The sequence below is a fragment of the Microtus oregoni genome, unplaced genomic scaffold (assembly GCF_018167655.1).
Source record: "Microtus oregoni isolate MIOR12 unplaced genomic scaffold, Mior012 000033F_ref0000390, whole genome shotgun sequence".
In the NCBI taxonomy this organism is placed as follows: domain Eukaryota; kingdom Metazoa; phylum Chordata; class Mammalia; order Rodentia; family Cricetidae; genus Microtus; species Microtus oregoni.
In genome coordinates, this window is record NW_024543092.1 from 26,311,564 (window position 1) to 26,329,780 (window position 18,217).

Consider the following 18,217-nt stretch of genomic DNA (forward strand, 5'->3'; position numbering starts at 1 on the left):
GGAAGTCCAAGGACCACCCACCTCCTTCCAGGTCTAGTAAGGTGAGCATCCAAACTGCCTAGGCTCCCACAAAGCCAGTATGTGCAATAGGATCAAAACCCAGTGCCATTCATCTTGACTTCTCAGCAGTCCTCAATGTCTGCTATGTTCAGCGAGTCCGGTTTTATCCCATGTTTTTTCAGACCCAGGCCAGCTGGCCTTGGTGAGTTCCCTATAGAACATCCCCATTGTCTCATTGTGTGGGTGCACCCCTCGCTGTCCTGAGTTCCTTGCTCGTGCTCTCTCTCCTGCTCCTGATTTGGACCTTGAGATTTCTGTCCGGTGCTCCAATGTGGGTCTCTGTCTCCTTTCATTGCCTGATGAAGGTTAATATCCAGGAGGATGACTATAAATGGGACACTGTCACTAAGACAAAAAGGCAACCCACTGACTGGGTTTCCAGTTTTAGATCTTTGTATCAAGTACCTTCAGCCTTTCAGTTCATCCCTGTGATTTGTAAAGTAGGAACATTTGACAATATAGAGTTATGAAGACTGGATGAAAGAATTTTTGTAAATATCTGTAAAAAGGTTTAGGGATGTAACTCGGTAGAGTATTTTTTTTTTTTTTTACTTTTGTGATTTGTATACACACACACAAACCCTTACAAAGAACCAAGGTAGTAGTGCCTTCCTTATTTCTAAGCACTCAGGAGACAGCCCAGTCTACTAAGGTTCATGACAGCTAGAGTTATGTAGAAAGGCCCTGTTCGTCAGACATGGTAGCACATGGCATATGGATCTTGGAGTTTGAGGCCAACTGGTCTACAGACTGTTCCAAGATAGCCAGGGCTACACAGAGAAACCCTGTCTCAGAAAAAAGAAAAAATAGAGCTTAAAGTTAATAAAATGCATTAGACTTTCCTATTTCATTTATAGTTAAGCTATGATCCTTCCTAATATTACCACAACTCAGACCAAGTTAGATAGATAGGTTTTGTATCCACCCAAACACACCAAAACATGTTTGACAGAAACTTTGCTTTTCTTGAATAGTTGACTTTGTTCCATTAAGCAAGCTTTTTCCGTACGTGTGACTTATTTTTATACTAACCTGGTATTTATACTAACCACTGATCTATTCAGCATGCAGATAGATGGCTTTTTTATAAAAGGGTTGTTTATGTATTTTATGTATATAAGGGCTCTGTCTTCATGCACACCAGAAGAAGGAACTTGATTCCATTACAGATGGTTGTGAGCCACGTTGTGGTAGCTGGGAATTGAATTCAGGACCACTGGAAGTGCAGTCAAGTGCATTTAACTGCTGAGTTATCTCTCTCACCAGATAGATGGTTTTGATGTTGGTTCAGAACCATAATATTTAGAGCATACCAATCACAGGGTTAATGTAGCTTAAAGTAACTATTCTTTTTGCCAAGTACTTGGTAAATTTTCTGACAAACACCCAGTTAATCTTTGAATCTTCAGGTTTGCTAACCTCTTCCAGGGTGGGCAGAAGCTTACTATCCATGTCCTTTGTCCCTCAGAACCTCTCAATAGAGCATTAGGCTATATCTTAATTTATCATTGCTAAATGAAGTACTGTCTTAACACAACTGAATAATAGAATTGGAGGTTAAAAAATCAGAGTAGCTGGGGGCTGGAGAGATAGCTCAGTGTTAGAGCATGGACTGCTCTTCCAGAGGACCTGTGTTTAATTCCCAGCACCCATGTGGCAGCTCACAACTGTCGCTAACTCCAGTTCCAGGGGATCTGACCCCTTCATACTAATGCATATAAAATAAAGTTCAATAAATTTTAAAATAATCATAGTTCAATGGACACCACAGTTGTGTGATAATCAAGAATGTGAGAATAACTCTAAAGCCCAGAGAACTTAGAAAAATAGCATTTGCAAAGATACTTAGTATCATATTTTTAGGTCTCTTGTCTTAGTATTGTAAATTGTAGATACTAATGTCATCAAAACATGTTAAATTGCTTAAAAGACAAAATTAAATGGAGGAAGTGCTTTATTGAGAAAAGTACTTCCTGTGCAAGCATGAAGACCTAAATTTCGATCTTTAGCATCCATGTAGAAGAGCACATACTGCACTGCATGTCTGTAATTCCAGGGCTGAGATGGTGAGGGTTCACAGGTAGGTGGGTCCCCAGGACCCTCAATAAGGTAAAGAGCAATAGAGGAAACTGTTGACCTCTAGCTTCCACATGTGCACAACACACACAATTTCATAACATGATCAAAGTCGTGTCAGTGTAATTCCTTAAAGTACGCTTTATAATATAAATTAGTTTCTTGTATGATTATCACAATATATGCCTCCCTTTAAAAGGAAATGACTGTGACTATTTGATAATTTAATCTTAAACACTGCTATAAATCTATAGTTTGTCCTATTTTAAGAGGTAAAGGGGGTGGTGGGGAGTATGTTTTTCCTACATCCATTTTCCAAAAGCTTGCTAGTGTAAAGTTACCAGGGAAAAGATATATGGTGTTTTAAGATACAATTTATAATTGATCACCTCATCTGGGTTTGGAAAGATAGGACTAGCACACCAACCTTATGACAGAAGGACGATTCTACTTAAGAGCCTGGTATCAAACTGATGAGCAAATTTCAAGAAGTCTAAGTGGCGGGGGGGGGCAGTATTCTGGGGAAGGTAATCTGGAAGGGAGATTTGGTTGAATAGATAGACTAAAAAAGACAGCATGCAACGGAGGAAGTCATGCAGAAAATTTGGAAGGCAGAAGTATAGTGTGATTGCTGTGCTGTAGTCAAAAGGGACCAGATCACAGATGCCTTCTGTGGAATGGAAAATGATGCATTAGTGGAAAAACAACTAGGTTTCAAGCAGCACAGTAACTTCATTTTAAAGAGAATTAGGTGAGACTCATTGACACTTGTCAAGGTTAAGAATGATTTGAAAAGAAATTGGACTGAAATTTAAAAGGCAGATATGTCGTGGAAACAGGGTCTAGTCTATCATACCAAGGTTATAGAGATTCTCTGTGACCTCATTTTAATTGTAACTGTAAACAAATATCTTTAAATACCAAATTTCTTCCCTGAAGTTGGAGTAGGATGGCTTTCTATGTGTTACTTTCATTGGTCAAATAAAGAAACTGCCTTGACCTTTTGATAGGACAGCAGCTTAGATAGGCAGAGTATACTGAACAGAGTGCTGGGAGAAAGAAAGCAGAGTCAGGCAGATGCCATGATTCTCCAGCCTGAGATGGACGTAGGTTAGAATCTTCCTGAGACAGTGGAGCTGATCTATTGAGAGCTCACCAAGACCAGCTGGACTGTGACTGAAAAAGCATGGGATAAAACTGGACTCTCTGAACATGGCGAACTATGAGGGCTGATGAGACGCAAAGGACAACGGCACGGGGGTTTGATCCTACTTAATGTGATGGCTTTGTGGGAGCCCAGCCAGTCTGGATGTTCACCTTCCTAGATATGGACGGAGGTGGGAGGTCCTAGGTCTTACCACAGGGCAGAAAACCCTGACTGCTCTTTGGACTGGAGAGGGAGGGGGAAAGGAGTGGGGGGAGGGGGAGAAGGGTGGGAGGAGGGGGCTTAGGGGGGGAGGAGGGGGAGGGAAATGGGAGGCTGGGAGGAGGTGGAAACTTGTTTTTTTCTCCTTTTCTCAATAAAAAAAAAACCAACCAAAAAAAAACAAAAACAAAAAACAAAAAAAAAAAAAAAAAGAATCTTCCTGGTAAACCATGACCCCATGGTGATACACAGATTACTAGATATGGGTCAAAGCAAAATGTGAGAGTTAGCCAAGAAAAGGCTAGATATAATGGGCCAGGCAGTGTTTAAATGAATACAGTTTCTGTGTTATTATTTCCTGGGCTAAGCTAGCTATGCGGGAGCCAGGCAGGATGAAAAGCAAACCTGCTCACCTTATCACTACATGAAGTTACAGAATGAGTAAGGTTGTGAGAGGCTTGATGGCAGGATGGAACTGATGAACAATGAAAAGGCAAATTGCAGGACAGCTGATTTTGGGTGGTTTGGAACTTGTACCTGATTAGGGTCTCTGGAGAGTCACTTGGCACCACACCTGTCTTACCTCACAGGCACTAAGTACAAGGAGACAGTCTATACAACCAGATTTTGATGTCTATCCTGCCATACTCACTTTTTATGAAGCAAAGCCTTTTTTTATATTACATATCCATGAAAAGCCCATCTCAATAGAAATAGAACATTCTCAGAGTTTGGGGATAAGGGGGGCAGGAGGGAGCACTTTCTGAGCTCAAAGTCACCCAGGTACTTTTAGAGGAACAGAAGAATTTATTATTTTGTACTTTGGACTGTCTCCAGTTTACAACTTGTGGGAAAATAGGATCCCTTCGTATGCAGTTTAATATTCCTCCTTAAACAGATTTTGAAAAGGCATAGTTCTTTGTCAGCAGAATGCTTGCTAATGCAGTACTTTGGTCACAACAGGAAGTATGTGGAAATTATAGTTTACAGTGTGAAATGGAAAAGCATGCGGCTTTTATCTTAATGTAAGCATATCTATAAGTAGCTGGAATTGAATTAAGTGTCTACTTATGATGCAACCTTTACAGGAAACTTCATCTAAAATAGATGGAGCTGTGAAATTACTGGTTGTTGGAACCTGGCATCATCAAATCTTATAGTTAAGTCATTTGAAACCAATATAAACTTTCCTGTGTTTCTTTTAACCTAATACTTTTTCTCATATTCTACATATTTAAAATTACTCATTATTTTTGCAAAATCTAAGCATTCTGCACAACTATACCTATACAAACATGATTTTTTAAAAAATGGTGTCTCAGCCCCCAGCACTCTTTGTGGAAGACCCACCCCCATCCTCTTCATTTGAGAAGTGGCTCAAACACTACTGGACTTCAGTAGTCTCTTTACAGACAAAGCATATCACTCCATAGCCACATCTTGTGTCAATTTTTTTTCAAGCAACCAACTGTATAAATCTCAGTCCTGGAGGGGAGGTTTGAGAGAAATGGAAGGACAGGAACTAATAATTAGATAAACTTTGAAAGAAAATATCATAATAAAAGCCATTGGCAAAATCTACCCCATAAACCAAAATTTTTAAACTATCAATTTCAAGACATGAATTGTTCTGGAATTCAGCCAGCCACCATTAAAGTATCAGTTCAGTTTTCACAGACACATATTTAATGACCAAATGGCCTGACATCATTATCTCCAATCTTATAAAATAGAACAGCCAAATTCTTCCAGCTTTAAACAATTCCAAGTTTATATCAAAGCTGTTAACCTGTGAGCTAAACCCTCCCTGATATCCTTGACCTGTAAAGTACTTCTTAAAGAATAAATTGTGCTTCTCTTGGAGTCCAAATTCTAAGATAGGGCTGGGCAATTGGACATAAAAAACTGTAAGAACCCACAGGTCCATGCAGGAACCCCAAATATATTCACCAATCAAGGGGCTCTGATAAGTGAAAACTTTATTGTGTTTTCTGGCTATGAAGGTGAACTCAGATATCCCTAACAACTTTGTAACTGCTTTTTACAAATCTTTATATAAAATGAAGAAATATCAATCTCCTTTCTCTGCAGATGGGATATTCATTATTTCTCTATTAATCATGTGGTCCAATAGTTACTTATTATTGACAATTCCCTAATGTGCTTGAATTATCAATGGATGAAAAGTCAAGTAAAATTATACTATGTTACTTGTGTTTTTAAACTTTTGTCTGTAGAAAATGTCAATAATTACTTTTCCAGCTGTCTCTCATAAACGCCTTCATTCTCTTTGATCTCCTCCCAACAGACAATAAAAAAAACTCTGAGAAGTCCATTCACCTCTTTCAGTCACTAAAGCTGGTGCTTAGCAGCCACTCGTCCTTCCTCCTGGCTGGCCTTTTTCTGAGAAAAACTGACAGAACCTCAACAAAGTTAACGTCTGATTCTTCTTCTTTCCCCTCCCACCCTTCCTGGGAAACAATGCTAATCATGACTTCAACCTCTTGCTGGATTCCATTTCACCTTTTAAGTTCCCCCTCTACATCTTCACTGGAATCTGTCAGTTTCTGTAAACAATTCATTCTGTCTTAACATTTTAACCCCATGCCTTTGATTCTTCTTTATTTCATCTATTTTGTCATAAACTTTTCAGCATCAAGGCATAGACAGATAAGTAAAAAAAAAATTATTTCAGGGAAGATAAGCATCCTAGCCATCACTTTTATATCTCATTTTTTTTATAAATGTGTAATGAGTTAGCTTAAACTAAGTATGCTATTAAGACAAGGGAAATGAACTTTTCTTAACAGCAAAGTTGCTTCCTCATGGTCTCTGTCCCATCCCCACCCCAACCCACTCATGGTCGTCTTATCATCTCCTCCCACCCCGAGAAGGCTGGACTGTTCATAGATTCATTGAAGCTCTTCCTTTTATCACTGGGGACTGAGTTTTATCACTGAGCATGTTAGTTAAATGCCATTTCTCATTTTTTAAATTAGTACCCTCACAGAGTTCGTTAGAACATCATTTTCTTTACTGTAGTCTTTTACCATTTCTGTAGGCAGAGACTGCTCATTCATTTCTCGACTGCTCAGACCCAAATAATCACACAGAAATGATATTAATTACAACACTGTTTGGTTTATTAGCTCAGACTTCTTATTAACTAACTCTTACATCTTAAATTACCCATTTCTATCAATCACTGATCACTGTGAGGCTATGGCCTACTGGTAAAAGTTCTGGGGTATCTGTCAGCTTCAGCAGCTACATGACATCTCTTTGATTCCGCCTACTCTCTATATATCTCTGTTCGGATTTCCCACCTGGCTGTACTCTGCTAAGCCATTGGGTGAAACAGCTTTTTTTATTAACCAGTGGTAATAAAACAAATTCATAGTATAATAGGGGAATCCCACATCATCTCCCCTTTTCTGTCTAAATAAAAGAGAAGGTTTTAACTTTAACAACATAATATTTACATATAACAAAACAGGTATCAAGCAAGAATTATAATTACAATATTTTTGCGAGTCTAAAGTTTCATATCTAATTCTTCATCACAACTAAGGAAAACTATAACTATCTGTCTTCAGTTCTTCAAAGATCCCAGAAGGAAATCATATTACCTATGAAAACAGGAAGTAAATTGTAAGCAACTTCCAAAACTCTAAATTGACAGAGACATCTAGCCACCTGGACAGTTACCCAGTTTTTCTGTACCATTTGGGGCATCTATCTTCAGCCTACAGGCCCACACTATCCAGCAGGCTTTGTTATAAAGCAGGAAATTTGAAAGGCTGTTTCACCTTTGTTGGCAGTATCAGTCACCTTCTTTTGTATCCTTCAGAATGTCTGGCAGTTTCTTATGTGAAACAGAAACCCTGAAGGACCATCCTGTCTTTTGGAACATTTAGCAGTCACTTTTCTGTGGGTCATATATGTCCAGTTCATATAGCACACCATTAAACAGTCCAGGCAAGAGCAGTTTCTTGCCCAAATGGCTAGCCTTGTCACATTAAAGGCAAATTTCATAATGAGCTTTTTCAAAACCCATCAATCTCTATAAAAGTTATTGGTGCTGCCAGAAGCAGACATATCTCACTGATGAGAAAAGTCTAAGTTCTTAAAACATTTTAAATGCCATATTCCATAGGTCTTTGAAGTGTTGAAGATTCTTTAAGTGAAATAATATATCTCTATATATCTAGAAGACCTAACTAACATGACTACAACTTTGACTATTACAAATTACTACCTATTAATCTGCAATTTTTAATTATACATTACATTTTTAAATGAGCTGTCCAATCACAATACTTTAAACAAGAACAAAAACACATACAACAAAATTGTACCAATAAACTATAAATTTGCATCAATAAACCAAAGTGCATATCAATGTATTCATCTCTATATCATATCTCCCTTGTTTGTTTTTTTTTTTAAAGAGATTGACTGTGACCATTAACAATTTATACCCAACCCCTTTTAAATGAAGACAAACATTTTTAAGTGATCATTTTGGGAATTTGGGCATTGTTTTCCCCAAACTGCATCCTGCTTTTTGTTGAGTGAAATATTTTTAGGGGTTCATGGAGACATTTCAGAGGGATCTTGTTCCATTAAACCACATTAGCCTGGAAGGAATCCACAGGTTCTCATCTTCTGTAGAGACCAAAGCAGAATCTCTTTTCCAAAGCAACATATCCCTTAGACCTAAATTTTGAAGTCAAGATACCTTTATGTTGGTTTAACTTAGCAGGCTCCAGAATCAAATGTCTCTCTGCAATCAAAAAATTTGAAGAAAACACAATAATATACATGATCCAGATTGTCTGTGTACATTCCATCTTTACATGGCTTATTTTTCTTTACCCCTTTAATCCTGACTGTCTGTACTCCTTTGTATTACTTTTACTGTCTCTTTGAAGTCTTTGTTTTATTTTTTAACTTTCTATATTCTTTTTCTTCTCTTTCCCAAGCCTATGTGCATTTATCCAAAACTATAACCTATTTAGAGGTTTGTCTCTGTCTGAATCTGTCTTTATTGCATATCTGAAATCATTTTCTGATCAGGAGTACTTTTTAAATGGTAAGCAGCTTAGCTGCAGCATCCCTGGATGCTGACTGCCTCTCTTGAACTTTCAATATGGCAGAGGTACATTTACTGTCAACTCTAAGATTCATGCTCATTGCCCCAGCTCCAGGGGTACAGCAGATCTATGTCACCATTAATCAACTTGTAGTACTCTGCTCACAAACCCCATTCAAATTCTTCATAGCCCGACCTCTCAAAAGAGCCAGAGTCATTTGTTTGTGCTGCCATTACAAACCAGGAAGCCATTTCTTTTCTTTTTTTTTTTTTTCATCACAAATAAGACTTTATTTGTCACTATTAAAAATCTGTATTTCACACAGATTCTTGGACTGGTGGTTCATATCCATCAGCTCGTTCAACCTTAGCACCTGTCTCATCAACAGTAGTTTTTCCAGAACTACCACCTTCACCATGGAGCTCCATGAGTTTTCCCAATTCAAAGTTGGGTTTCTTCAGCATTTTTACTTTCCTAATGAAGACATCATGAAGAGGATAAATTGACTGGCAAGCCTTTTCTATGTCTTTCCCAATGCTGTCTGGAATCAGTATATTAACCACTTCCTTCAAGTCATTTGTCTGCACCTCTCGGGTCATGATCTCCATCATCTTCTTCCGGATCTGGCGGACCTGCTGGTGCTGTGCATATGAGGTATTGCGGATCTGATTGTTGCATTTTTTAGTGAAACCAACACAGAAGAGTCGGAGCCAATAACCATCGGTTGTCTTGACATCAATGTGAGCTTCAATCATGGTCTGCCACTTTTTGACGAGGAAGCCATTTCTTAAAGAAGCTATGCATGCAATTTTTTTGCTGCTAGCACTGAGTCAGGAAAACTTCTCTTAAAGGAGTCATTCCTCTGCTTGCTGCCAGCAAACAGAGTCTATCTGAAAAATGCGGCTACCAAGAAGCTGTGCTTAACTCTGTTCTTTTGTGTCTATAATTCCTTCCTAAACTCTCTCAGTTTTTATATGGATGTAGTTGTTCAATGTTGGTGAGCCATTTTGCAAGCAGAGACTGTGCATTTGTTTCCCAGCCATTTAGACCCAAATAATCATACACAAACAATATTAATTACAACACTGTTTGGCCTATTAGCTCAGACTTCTTATTAACTAACACTTATATCTTGAACTAACCCATTTCTATTAATCTGTGTAGCACCACGAGGCTGTGGCCTACTGGTAAAGGTTCCAGGGCATCTGTCTCCTTCAGCTGCTGCATGGCATCTCTTTGATTCCACCTACTCTCTCTATGTATCTCTGTTCAGATTTCCCACCTGGCTGTACTGTGCTAAGCCATTGGCTGAAACAGCTTCTATATTAACCAGTGGTAATAAAACAAATTCAGAGCATACAGATGGAAATCCCACATCACATATTTTAATTTTCCATATTTTAATTGTACCTTTGGCATAACCTTCAGGTAATCAATGCTCATAGTGAAGGCCATAAATCCCTGTTAAAATAGACACATTGCTCAATGTTTCTCTGTCCCTCCCATCTTCATCAGTTGCTTTTTACATCAAAGTAAAGTAAGAAACCACATAGTAGTTTTTCTGACTGCTATTAATGGAAGTTTGATCTAAGAAATTCTTATGAGCATTCAAAGAAGAATGTGTAAGCAGAGGCGTAGGAAAACTTTTATTGAAAGATTGCACTTAATGAAGAAACAATGCTAACTTTGATATTGTATAGTCTGTCTTCATTAAAGTTACTGTTTTCATTACTAATGTGAAAGACCATGTTTCTTTGAGCATGGCAAATTTGTTGTGAGGGTCTTTGTTAAGATTCTCATAGCTACTGGGTGGTGATGGCTCACACCTTTAATCCCAGCACTTGGGAGGCAAAGACAAGTGAATCTCTGTGAGTTCAAGGCCAGCCTGGCCTACAGAGTGAGTTCCAGTACAGCCAAAACTACACTGAGAAACCCTTTCTCAGGGGAAAAAGAGAGAGAGAGTGGTGCTCATAGTTTTCTTACAAATTCCTATGTGTCAGTGAATATCTTTTAATTCATCATATTGACTTCTGTGTCTTTTAGGAATGAATGGTTAAGTTGCCTGAGACTAGGAGCGACTTTCTGAATATCAGTCTACCATTTGTGAAATGAATATATGATCTTCTAGACATCTAGAAAATCTGTTCAAACATTTGTGTTCATTTATAAGCATAAAGTGATAGGTGTTAGAATGTAAACAGAGCACTCAGAATAACTCTCTGATTTTATGCAAGAGAAATGTAAACTCAGAGATGAGTGGCTTTTCACAGTTAGATAACAAAAATATAATTCTAGGCCTTATTGAGCCCACGTTTATTGTTCCTTCTACTATGCTATTTAGGTCTCAAGAGATCACTGGCCACTCTTCCAGAGCACTGACTGCTTCTCCAGAGTATCCAGGTTTAAGTCCCAGCATTCATAGACACCAGGTACACATGCAGTGCAAAGAAATACATGCAAGTAAAACATTCATACAGATAAAATGTTTTAAAGAATTATTATATTCGGTTTAGGTTTACAGGAAAAACCTATTCACTGATCAAAATCTAGGCATGAATCATTTCTAACATTTTTTTTCCTATTATCAGTGTCATTCCTTGGGGAAATCCATATTATTTGTCGCAGTTCTATAATGAGAACACTAATTGTCTTGGTTTCCAATATTATGTTATTCTCAAAGCACTTACATTCATTCATACCATGTGTCTATTCTCAGGGTAACAGGGTTGGTTTTCAACCACCAGTCACCCAGCTTATTTTTGAAATTAGGAACTTATTTCCTCCAAATAAAAAATAAATTTTGAACTCTTGGACTACAGTAACTAATATTTTTCTGGTATGAAGTGTTGCTCAATGACAGATTGCTTGTTTAGCCTGTGCACATCTCTGGGTTTGATCTTCAGCAACATACACACATGCACATTCACACGCACATACTTGCTCACAAATTAGTGCAGGCCATATACAGTATACATTGTGACCCAAAGTAAATATCTTCATGTTAAGTTCAAGCATACATATGAAATATACATAGATCTATATGTAATTTCATTTAATGTTTTTGTCCATGGAGCAACCTTGAGTTTCTTCTGTCTGTGGCCTGTATTTCCTGTGGGTATTTGCCAGAAAATAGTCATTATAATGACAATTACTATTACTGCTAGATTTTCCTTTTCTTCATTTTTAAGCCCTCCCTTGTATAAGTAGCTAAAGAAATTTTCACATGAAAGACATTTTATTTATACACAATCTTTAAAGGATGAGTTTCATAATAATAGGATGTGAAAATTGGAAAAAAACATTATAGAAAACAACCTGTAGTGGATGCCATGTAACAAGACTTAAACAGGGGGCTCAGGTGGGGAGACCTAAAGCAAAGAGGTCTTCCACAGCTCCTCAACAACTAACAGATGTTAAAATCAGGGATTTTTTTTTATTTCTGGCATTACATATAATTACAATGTGATCACATGACATGTTGTCTCTTGTCAAAATATTATTTTACACATAGTTATGGATGCTGTAGAGATCATAGGAAAAATCTGATTTATGGTTTTTTTTAATAATGTCTATATTCTTTTAAAGGTATTATTTTTTGCTCTTGCTCACCTGAAATTCTTGTCACTTTTGTTGCTGTTGTTTTTGGTGTTGGTGTTGGTGTTGATATTGTTGCTGGTGGTGGTGATGGTGGTAGTGCTATTGTTGTAGGTGGTGGTGTGGTAGTCATGGTGGTGGTGGTGGCAGTGCTGGTGGTGGTGGTGGTGGTGGTGGTGGTGGTGGTGGCAGTGCTGGTGGTGGTGGTGGTGGTGGTGGTGTAGTCATGGTGGTGGTGGTGGTGGTGGCAGTGTTGGTGGTGGTGGTGGTGGTGGTGGTGGTGGTGGTGGTGATGGTGGTGGTAGTGTTGTTGTTGTTGGTGGTGGTGGTGGTGGTAGTGCTATTGTTGTAGGTGGTGTTGGTGTAGTCATGGTGGTGGTGGTGGTGGCAGTGCTGGTGGTAGTGGTGGTGGTGGTGGTGTAGTCATGGTGGTGGTGGTGGCAGTGCTGGTGGTAGTGGTGGTGGTGGTGGTGGTAGTGTATGTAGGTTCATGTTCAGAGGATGATGCTATATAACCTCTTTTGTCACGCTCCACCTTATTTTTTACAAACAGAGTATTGCTATGAATAAGAAACTCCCTATTTCTGCTAAATTGACTGGTGGATGGGTTCTGGGATCCATCTGCTTCCCCACACTAATGTTACTTGTACATGCAGCCATGCCTGGCTTTTACATAGGTACTGAGGATTTGAACTCAAGTCCTCTTGCTTTTACAACAAAGGTCATTACACACTGAGCCATTTCTCCAGACCTTCACCCTGATATTTTTAATAGAATGAATTATTATGAGTGAGTGATATCACAATTAATTAAGTCAGTTTTAGGAATGGTTTTATTTGGGGATCAATAGAATAAGTGTGGTCATGCAAGCTACAAAATAGTCCACCTGGTTTTGCTTGGTACTGCTCACAGAATTCACTGTCATTGGGGAGTGGATTCTGAATGCATTCATAAAGCATAATTTAACTTCAATCATAATATTTGTAGTACCCTCTTTTCCAAACAGGAATTTAGATTTTGTTGGTAATAGTGGTTATACAATTATGGCAGTCTCCAGGAGCCTCTCCTTTGTAATTTAGTAAATTGCTTTGAGAAACGTGTTTCTTGAGTTCCTGGGTCAGTTCATTTGAAGATAGAAGGCCAAAAGAAATGCCCAAATAGGCAGGCAGAACAGCACAGGCAAAATCTGTTTGGAAAGGAACTCTGTTCCCACGATTAGTGAGCTTCCCGAGCCAGCCTGTAGGTGGGTGTGTTTAACAGGGGGAAGCAATGGGAACCAGCCTGTCATCCAGCCTTTCAGGCTAATTAGCTCAGAACACAACAAAGATAAGTGAGCCTGAGAGGAGGGCCCTGAGGGTCTTTAGATTCTGGGAAATGTCTGATTGGCAGATGTTAAAAGGGATTCTTCCGTAATCCAGTGCATCAATGAACTGCACAAATTCAGTCCAGAGTTGCGAGAATTCAGGCATGCGGACGCTGTGCAGCCGGCTTGCACAGTCAGAGCCGAGATGGACAAAACCCTGGAATCTCTAAGGCACATCATTGCCCAAGCCTTGCCGCACAGAGACCCGGCTTTGGTCTTCAAAGACTGTAAGTACTGAAGGAGAAAACCATATTTTTTTCTGACTTTTTAGAAAATAGCCGTAAGTGTCTAGTCACTTCCTATTTAACTATGATTTCTGCTAGATCTTTGTAGTCTTGTGTTGTGGGCTAAGCGATATTTAAATTGTTTCCAACTTCAGTCAGGAAAATGATTCCATTTTAGCTACATCCACGAGGTTCTGAGTTATTTTGCCAAGACACTACTGTATAGAAGACTTTCTTTCTAAACTCTAAAATGTGCCAAGTCTTAATGAACTTTTCCAGATGCTTTTTAAATAAGGCAAAGCTGACTAGAATTTGGTGAAAACTAAAAATATCTTGGAAATGATAATAAAAATGCATCTCTAGTGGTTAATCTATTTAATCTTCCAAAACATAGCTAGTCACATTTAAATCAAGTACTATTTTTATCTAAAAATATTTGTAGTAAACAAAATTTAATAATAAATTGCCACTGAGCTCCTAAATTTTAATAACAAATTATAAAGCCAATAAAATGAGATATCTTTCTCACCTCAGCCTTATTCTCCACATCCCCACACCCACCCCACATGGCTTGGCAAAGTTATTTTCAAATCTTTTTCTAAAATGATTATGAAAAATAATTCAGTCAAGCTTTCCAATTCGAGCAATACTATTAAACCATTTGTCATATAACTTTGCTTCTGGAACCAATTTGATTTCTTGCTGCTGCAAAACAGACTATCTTCACAGTGTATCTTATCTACAGTGGATATCAGATTACAAAGGGCTTCTGAAATAGAATTGCGCTTTGGAACTGCCCAAAAGGTGAAAATGCATATGGAATGTCTTTCAGCCTGCAATGCGTTACAGCTTTCTTCCTTGTGACTCTAGTGATGTCTGTCTCCATCAAAGTATCAGTGGTTTGGATTTCGCGTCTGATTAGTGAATAACAGTCCTCTCCAGATGTCCTTGTAGCTTATATTTCTCATATGTGTGGTGAAGAAAGAGAAACGTTGGGCCACTTTATTCTATAAAATTTCCCTCTTAGAAATTAAATCGTAACCAATCTGGCCTCCAAGGTATAAAATGAAAGCTATTTTCTTTCTTATTTTTTTTTAAATATTGCCTTCAAGCATTTGTCAATAGCTATGTTAGAAATAATAAAAATCACTCCATCCTGAAGCCTAGCCTGGAGTCTATTCTGGCTTGTTATGTTTCCCTCAGTGAAAGGAAAGGAAAGAATGTCTCTCCCCTACATTGCATTCAGCTCTTAGTGAAGGGCAAATGGCACTGGCATGTCCAAAGCTTTGGGTAAACTGTAAGGAGTTACATCTAGACTTTGGAGAGCAGAGGCAGTAAAAAGAAATGGAGGGAAAAGTGAGGCTGCATGGTCCAGGTTTTAAGCTGAACTAATTTCTTCCAATTGCATACTGTCTGTCACCAAAATGTTTGCAAGAATGCTATTTTTTTCTTGTTTTTTTTTCCCCTGAGACTCTTATAATCCACACAGAAATTCTTTCATATGGAAAAAATGTGTCCCATTTCATATATTTCATTCATTCACAGCAACAACAACAAAAACCCCTGAATGTGGCATTTTTCATTGCCGACTTTCCCTGGCACAGCTGCTGCTCCGTAGCTGGCGGCAGCTGCTTGTGTCACTTCGTGAGTGTGAAAGTTTGAGTGCTGGTCCTCTCTCTTCTGGCTTCTCTAACCTGGGAACAAAGTGGCTAAGTGACAAATGTCTCTACTAATATTTGTGGAAGAGTAGAAAAGGGTCTACTTTCTGCGTGAAGACAGTAGATGTCTTTTGGGGACCGAGCCACATCTTAGCAACTCTGGTTGCTGTACATGTCAAAGTCTGACCTATGAACCTAATTTTTTTTTTTTTTGGCACATCTATAAGTTGCTGCCACTACACTCCTGCTGGCAACCAAAAGAAAAGTGTCATCAGTCCTAAGTGGCAGATTCTGTCTCCTGTCCTCCTCACTCTAGGCTTCTCCCGTGACACAATCCATCCAGTCTCTGCCAGGAGGGAGGGCCATGCACTTGAACACATCACTGCTAATTATTTAAGAAGAATTGCTTCCTCGCTTTTTTTTTGGAAGATGAAAAGGGACTTCAGAAATTTATAAAAACCCTTGGGACTGGAGAGATGATGCAGCAGTTAAGAGCACTGACTGTTCTTCCAGAGGACCAGGTTCAATTCCCAGCACCCACATGACAGCTCACAACTGCATAAATCCAAGAGAAGATAAACATGCAGGCAAAATGTCAATACATGTAAAATAAAAATAAACAAATTATTCAGGAGGGAGAGAGAACTGGGAATGGTATGTAAAATAAAAAAAAAGATTGTTTAAAAAATAAAAATGTAAAAAAAAGGAAGTTATAAAACTCAACTCAAGTGAACAAAGGACTATTTTTTTTTAATGTCAGGTTGTTTCTAAACTCCTCTTCAAGAAGACAAAGTGCTATTTCCTTTGTTCTCTGGACACAATACAGAGAACAGAAATGGCCTCCTGAGTTATTCACCACCCTTGGTTGGCTTTTGATTTGCTTACAAACAAGCAACAATTGGTAAATTTTTTCTGGAAGATGATTAGGAAAAGCACTCTGAGCATTTTCTAGTCTGAGTCAGATCCATGTGGGAATGGTTACATTCGCTTAAGGAACTACATGTTGAATGTATTGCTCAGCCAGGAAGGCCCTTCAGATGCCATTTTTACAATATGTTAAGTCTGTTCTAGTTTAGATGTTGTTCATCTGTGATAGTTGTGTATTTTTAAAAAGTATTATTTTCTTTCTCAAAAGGAAAGGAATCCCACAACATTTTTTTCTTCCTAGTTGACATTCAGATGAAAGAGGTTTGGGATAAGGTAGGCTCCCTGTATGAAATTTGCTTCTGAAGGCTGGCACCAGACTCTTCTCCACAACAGGAACACTCAGTAACCGGCAGCACTGGATAGCACCACACAACCAGACAGAGCATGTTTTCAGAGAAATCATGGCAAATGCCCATGCTGCCTTCCATTCTGAGTTCTGTGCCATCCAGTTTTATTCCATGAGTCATGAGTCACAAGCGAAGATGAGCCCCTGCCCTCTCTTGTGGAGCATGTGCTTGCTGTTTGCTTTCTACTCTTTGACCAGTCCTTGACTTTTTCTCGAAAGAAACTACTGTATGATTTCAAGACGACTATGTAGCAGCAGATCCTCACCTAGGTACTAATTCTTCACATTACAAAAGATAACATACCTGCCATCTCTAAGGTGTTACTTCATCCATTATATAGACACTAGGTAGGATGTTAAATCTTCATAAGATAACAGATAATATGCCAGAAACACTTATTCTTCACAGCAAGCCAGTAAATGCAGATACTGCTGTAGTACTGTAGTACCATTGTTATAAGTCAGGGAACAGAGCCAAATTGCCCATGTCCCACCATGGTAAGACATAGAGGCTAGATACAAATATCTTCCATCTTCTTACTTTTTGTTGCTCACTATATGACACTGGTTCTTAGAGGTGCCCGGCACTACTATATTATCAGAGCTGTAATGGCAATGTCTGTAGGGAAAACAGAGAGAGGAGAGAAATGAACTTTTCTGGGAGGTGAAGGAGCCTAATAAGTAGTCATATTTGAACAGAATATGGCAGGGATGCAGACATGGGGGCGTTTTTAGAGGAGGAGACGCCACTTGGCCAAAGGCTATACAAGGAGGACGGAATGAGTGAGAGCTGAATAGAAGAAGCAGGTTGATTGTTGCTGACAGATCGGCCATCAGAAGGTGAAAGAGTTAGGTATGATTGTAAACTGCGTGTGGAAGTTCATGTCTTTATGCGATGCTGTTAAAAGTGTGCTGGTAATGGCTGGGAAGAACTGCAGCTTTCATCAGTAGGAAACCATTTGCCAACCCAAGTAAAATGTAAGTTAGTAAATGGTAACTATGCTTCGGGGAAGTTGTTACTTTCAGTATGGATTGTCATTCCAGCCACAAGAATTAGTAGATTACTGGGTGAGCTTTACAAAGTTGTATTTTAGATTTCACTAGTATTTTCTCCACATTCTGAGATGAAAAGGTAAGATGTAGTCTTTGTTAAGTGTTGCTCAGTTAGATGCAAATTTCTCACATATTTTAGGTGCATTAGCTTTTTTTTTTATTTGAAAAACATTTCTCTGCATGGAAGGTTTTATATATACATACATACATATATAAGATAGGTGGATACTTAACTTCAAAGAGCACATTTTTACCCCCTGGAAAACTCAGAACAGACTACAAGTCTATTAAAAACATCTTAGTAATCATGAATCTGGCTGTATATGGCCTGGGAGAATAAAAATCCTCAAGAGTCAAATATTTTTCCGTCCCATTTTCTTTAGTGCAGTTACTTGAAATCTATAAATTTGATGATACATTTATAGTTTTCACATTTCACAGAGAGGGATGCATG

General features: G+C 38.6%; 2 protein-coding genes across 2 annotated transcripts in view; one reads left to right on the top strand and one right to left on the bottom strand.

Annotated features, from left to right (window-relative positions):
• Nucleotides 1-8,873: 8,873 nt before the first annotated feature.
• LOC121466336 (40S ribosomal protein S3a-like) lies at nt 8,874-12,325 on the bottom strand. Its single transcript, XM_041680000.1, has 2 exons — nt 12,208-12,325; nt 8,874-9,394 (listed from the first exon to the last, which is right to left on the bottom strand). The coding sequence occupies exons 1-2, from the start codon at nt 12,323-12,325 to the stop codon at nt 8,916-8,918; spliced, it is 597 nt and encodes a 198-aa protein (XP_041535934.1). The 3' UTR covers nt 8,874-8,915.
• Nucleotides 12,326-13,557: 1,232 nt separating this feature from the next.
• Lix1 (limb and CNS expressed 1) overlaps nt 13,558-18,217 on the top strand; it is a 50,748-nt gene continuing 46,088 nt past the window's right edge. The window contains exon 1 of the mRNA XM_041680420.1: nt 13,558-13,782. Within this exon, the coding sequence (XP_041536354.1) occupies nt 13,701-13,782 (82 nt within the window). The 5' untranslated portion in view covers nt 13,558-13,700. The remainder of the gene's footprint in view (nt 13,783-18,217) is intronic.